At 26.6% G+C, this 5867-nt stretch overlaps 1 protein-coding gene across 1 annotated transcript in view; it reads right to left on the bottom strand.

Annotated features, from left to right (window-relative positions):
- The window catches only part of LOC107449384 (large ribosomal subunit protein uL6), a gene marked incomplete at its 5' end in the record, with an annotated part of 19220 nt that extends 18093 nt beyond the window's left edge, over positions 1–1127 (bottom strand). Inside the window, 1 exon segment of the mRNA XM_043055979.2 lies at positions 922–1127. Within this exon segment, the coding sequence (XP_042911913.1) occupies positions 922–1127 (206 nt within the window).
- Positions 1128–5867: the final 4740 nt, after the last annotated feature.

The following is a 5867-nucleotide window of genomic DNA, read 5'->3' as shown; positions in this document are numbered from 1 at the left end:
AAAAAAAAATATATGTTTATTCAGAGAAAGTACGTTTTTGTGTCTGATTTCGTAACTTAATTAATAGTTAGCACTAATTAATTAGCATATTTGAGGTCACCCCCAGGAACGATTGACACTTAGTTCGTGAAAATCCGATCATTAGAACGAAAGTTATTCAGGGTGATATCTTTTTTTTTTGCGGACTGTACTACGTCTTTTAATAAATGATCTTTAGAAAAAGTACATTTTGGTTTCACTACTTAATTTTTGACCAAAAAAAATTCTGACCAATTAATTCAGATGTTTTTCTGATAGCAAAGAATCATATTTCTTGATAAAATAATGTTTTTAATTCAACGTAATTTACTATTTTTGGAGAATGTCTATTAGATTATTAAATCTAGAAGAAACTTTACTAATTTAATAAAACAGGATGAGTAGCCAAATTATTCAACAAAAAAAGCACCTTTTAAGCACTCAAATAATATTTTTAAGCAATTTTTAAAAAATATCATAACTAGGCAGGGTTGGAAGTTTTTGACAATTGACGGTTTTATCTGGTTTTAACCGTCATGTCAAAAAAAAAAAACTTCTGCCATTGACAATAGTCAAAATTTTTAAAATAACGTAAATCAAAAGGTGTTTTCATATGCTACGGACTGACGATGCCCCGAAATAGATTGGGATTGAATTAATTGTGAAAACGTTGAATAGAAAAAGGTGAAGTGTCTTTCTGCATAATTCATAGTTAAAATCAACAGGGAAAATTAAGCACTTTTTAAAAACACCCAATGAAATTAGCACCTTAAAGGGCTTTAAAAAAACGAAAATAGGCACCCTTAAGCACTTTTTTAAAATGCTCCGCACCCTGTAAAAAAAATTTTAAAGTTAACTGAGATTATCTTAATATTTTCACATATAAAATTCATATATACATACCACAGTAACACCTTTAATCATATTTTCAATATGAGAACAAACTGTTCGTACAGTGGCCAATTCTTTCCTTATTCCAAACCATTTCTGAATTACAATCTTATCTTTGCCAATAACCTGCATATCAACTTGTGCATGGCGGAAACTTTTTCTCAGCAGACCACGAGGACCTCGAACTGTTACAATTCGAGAATTTACTTTGACATCCACTGTAAAAAAAACATTCAGGTATTTTAAAATCATACATAAAATTATTTTCAGACTTTGATGCTAAATGCTTTTGAAAACATTAAAGATAATATTGTATAACATCAGATATCTATAAGATAAGACAGCAACTTTTTAAAAAAAAAATTTAAAAAAAAGCTAGACATGGAGAAATAGCATAAAACAGGGTGATTGTGACAAAAACTGAAAAACCCTGAAAATTTTATATGTAAAAACTAGATATCAATATAATATAACTAATTAAACTAGACATAATATAATTTTTTGCCCACGTAAAATGACATCAAAACTTTAAAGTGAATACTTTAAGAATCATTGCATTGGATTTTAAAATTATGAATTTAAATTGGATTTTAAAATTATGAATTTAAATTGCGATTTTTAAATCGTGTAAATACGAAAATCGATGTTTGATAATAAAATTGCGGGAATATGAACCATGCTATCAGCACAGTTTTAAACATTGAAAATAAGACAAACCAAAGGAATGAAATTGGTGGCCTAATTATCGTAATTTTTTAGAATTTTTAAAATTTAAACTTCAGATTGTAAAATTCTAAAAAAAATTTCGGCGGATTATAAGCTTATAATTTGCGGGACTTAGAACCTATGGTTTTGATTTACAGAGAATTTAAATACATAACTTTTGGGGTGCTTTTAATCGAAAAATTAGAAAAAAAATTTACTTAAATTTACTTGTGGAAGTTTACTTAAAATATATTTAAAATTTTACACATACCTATGTCGACCTGGAGAAGCAATTGAAATTTACAAATATGTCTCTTCTGAAGTTTATGATTATCGTTATAACTATTAACTGATAAAAAATTAATATTAATCTTGAATATAAGCTTATAAAGTAGGGGTGCACAACCTTTTTGAGTGAAGGGCCACATTCACAGCAGATTGACCAATGAAGGGCCGCATACCAAAGTATTTAGACAGATATATTAACAGCAATTGTAGGTAGTAATCATTATATAAACACCATTGTTCTCGGCACTAAATTCTTTTTGTCAGTCAACCTTGTAATATGTTTGCATAAAATCAAATACTTTTAAATGTTTAAAATTGGAAACTGCAAAACTGATTACTTAGGAAAAAAACAGAATCAGAATTTTTTTTCCAGATAAATTGAAATAATTAAAAACTATGGGAAAAAAATTTTTTTTATCATATTAGATAATAGAAAAGTCAATTTAAACATAAATTTTAACATTAAAAAATTTGTTCACAGAATTAAATTTAAAAATAAATTTATATTCATTTAAAGAAAATTTATGTACCGTTTCTAAATTTTCCGTAACGCTAAAAATGAATTATTTACTATATAAAAATTACGTAAGAGTAAAAAATCAAAACTGGCTGTTGACACCACTAATTAATAACTGTTAACTCTTCAAAAAATAGCCAATAGAAAAATACGCAATGGTAAATTTTCATGACTAGCTCTGTTCAGGGTTGGGTTTTTGACGTCAAAAAGTGGTTTTTGACATGACAAGGGTATAATACTGGTTTAAACCGTCAAAAACTGAAGTTTGCCAAGAAAATATATAAACTTCAAAACTACCAACAGTTGCCATTGAAATTTAATTATACTATAGGTAATCAGCAGGTTTTAAAATATTTTTTAATTAAAATTAATGTATAATAACAGTTTTAAAATCTCAGAAATTGATATTCAAATGCATGTGCAGAAAAATTTTGCACAAAAATTGTTTAAATATTTATATTTAAAAAATTTTTTTTTCTTTTTGATACTTAAGAAAATTAAAAGTTTATTACTATGCATTTTTGACATATAAGGAACATATAACTAATATTTATAAGGAACTTACAAGTTATGTTGTATAAATACAAACTTGATACAAGTGTATAAAAAATTTTTTTTAATGTTATACCGAATATCTTTATTATCCAGTATGTTAATTTGAATTTAAAAGTAGTTATATTTATGAATAATGATAAATATAATTCATATTGTTTATTATATTTATTTATAATTATTACACTTATCATTTTAAAACAATTTTTATCTCTTAATTTTTTTTTCTCCACTTGTATTAAGAATACAAATAATGCATATCTTGAAAGCAAGAAGTAATTATTCAACAGCTGAATATTTAGATATTCAACAAAACTATATAGTATTCAGCAAAATGAAATTCACAAGTATTTGGATAAACTAAATTTTCAGCATAGTAAATGAATAGGCTGAATATACTGTAAATCGACACTAACTACTCTGTGTATTTAACAGAAAGCACTTAAATTTGTATTGTCTTATGTTAAAAAGATTATTAAGAAGATTTAAAAGAATATTAAAAAGATTTTTCTTTAAAAGATGTCTAATGTACAAAACTGCTAATGTTTATCTTTAAAAATGTCTAATTTTTAGTATAATCTATACTATACACTAAATTTGGTTATAAATAAATTTCTTAATAATATCACTGCAGATTTTCAATAACACATGAAAATGAATACATAATATTACAAAAGATGTGAGCTTTCAAAAGTAAAAGATTTTGGTTACTATTCAAAATATAAGTGTTTCTTCAAAATTTTAAATTTATTTTTTCTAGAACATATTTAGAAACGCTATCCTTTTTAAAAAATATATAAATTTTATGTATTAATTAAATTTCACAAATGAATATAGGTTTTTGACATTTTCGACAGTGAGGGTGACGGTTTAAACCGTCAAAAACTGTCACATGTCAAAAACCTGACAACCCTGGGTGTTTAATAAAATTTTCGTTTGTTGCAACAGATTTCCCGTAAGAAAGCGTACCCCCGCTAAACTATTCCCGTAATCCTGGGGATATGTGTACCACACTTTGGGAAACACTGTAGTAGGGAATACACTTTAACTTTAAAACATTTATTTTAAATTAATTATAAGATGCTGGGGCTGAGAGAAGGAAGAGGAAAAAAAACATTAATTTCGAAAAAACTATCTTCCTTAATAATAAAAAACTATTAAAATACTTGTTTACAACTTATGACAAAAAAATTTTTAACACGACACTATTTAAAATTAATACACAAATATAATTAGCAATTAATTAAAATTTACATTACTTTACAAAGCTTATCTTGATTACATTGTCCTACAGTTAAAATTTAATAATAAACAAATCATTTCCCACCATATGATCATATATGATATAAAATGGTCTAACTTGGTAGAAAATAGTTTAAAAAATTTCTTATTGGTTATCCTGCTATTTACAAAATTTTTATCATCTTTTTCGAGTCATTAAGTGAAAATCTAATGATTTTTTTCAAAGACTGCTCTGTAATTTTGAACGGGCCAAATTCATTCTGGAAAACAGTCGTCCGACCGCAGCTGTTGTTGTGGGTAGCATTAAACTTAATCAGTTTTGGAATCTGTCCCATATGGTGTTTTTTCTTTCCTGATTTTAAAATTGTGTGAATACGAATAGCGATGTATTATTTTTAAATTGCTTGACTACGAATTGCTATGTGTGATTTTTAAATTTCGCAAATAAAAAAAACGTTATTCGTGGATTTCAAATCGCGTGAATACGAATCGAGATGTGTGGTTTTTAAATTGCTAGAAGACTCACAACGCATGATTTTTAAAACGTGTGAATATGAATAGCGGTATATGATCTTTGAATTGCGAGAAGAGTAACAGTGTACGATTTTCAAAACGCCAGAACACGAATCGCAATATGTGATTTAAAATCTGGTGAATGCAAACAACGATGTGTGACTTTTAAATTGCGAGAAGAACCTTAAGGTGTGATTTTTAAAATGTGTAAATACGAATTGCGATATGTGATTTTTAAATCATGTAACAAAAGAATGAATAGGTTGGGTGTGTGTTGTTAAACTTGCACGCGTTCATGTGACTAAACAAATATACACGTGCTTTGAATTATTTTTTTGAAAAAGAAACCGCGCTTTAATATAAATTTACACATCTCGCTTTTTTTAATCTCTTCGGAAGGCGTCGATTTGGCGAAGATGCTTAATTGCTTTTTAAGTTACAAAAAAATAATAATAATTAAAACGGAATCGAATTTCACGAGTTGTAATATTGTGTTAAAATATCAGGATATTCAAAATCACAAGTAAAAGGCAGCAATAACAGGAACGGAAAACACGGTAGAAAAACCTCATATATTTATGTTAAAATCGGCATAAACCTAATTATTTTAATGCACGATTCAAACCTCCCGTGCTGTCAAACTACAGAATTAAAAATATCAGAATTTTTTAAAATCATGAGGAAAAGCATAATAACTAATAAAAAATTAATCAAAATCCTTTTACATTTGCGATGAAATCAGTGTAAATAAAGCGAGTCAACAAGTGATGTATTTAAATGCGGGATTCGAAATATAAAGTATTGCAATTGTGTATAAAAAAGATTAGGACTTTCAAAACCTTGTAGAAATGAGTAGCAATAATTGTCAAAAAAGCAGTTGAAAAATAATTTGATTTGTGATAAAATCAGAGTAAATAAACCACGACAAAAAAATGGTTATCAAGATAAGCGATTCTTTACTCGCGATAAACTAAATTTTCAGCATAGTAAATGAATAGGCTGAATATACTTTAAATCGACACTAACTACTCTGTGTATTTAACAGAATGCACTTAAATTTATATTGTCTTATGTTAAAAAGATTATTAAAAAGATTATTATAAATTAAAAGATAGAAAGATTTTTCTTTAAAAGAAGATGT

This window comes from Parasteatoda tepidariorum, chromosome X1, assembly GCF_043381705.1.
Source record: "Parasteatoda tepidariorum isolate YZ-2023 chromosome X1, CAS_Ptep_4.0, whole genome shotgun sequence".
Taxonomy (NCBI): Eukaryota; Metazoa; Arthropoda; class Arachnida; order Araneae; family Theridiidae; genus Parasteatoda; species Parasteatoda tepidariorum.
This window is presented reverse-complemented; position numbering and strand designations above follow the sequence as displayed.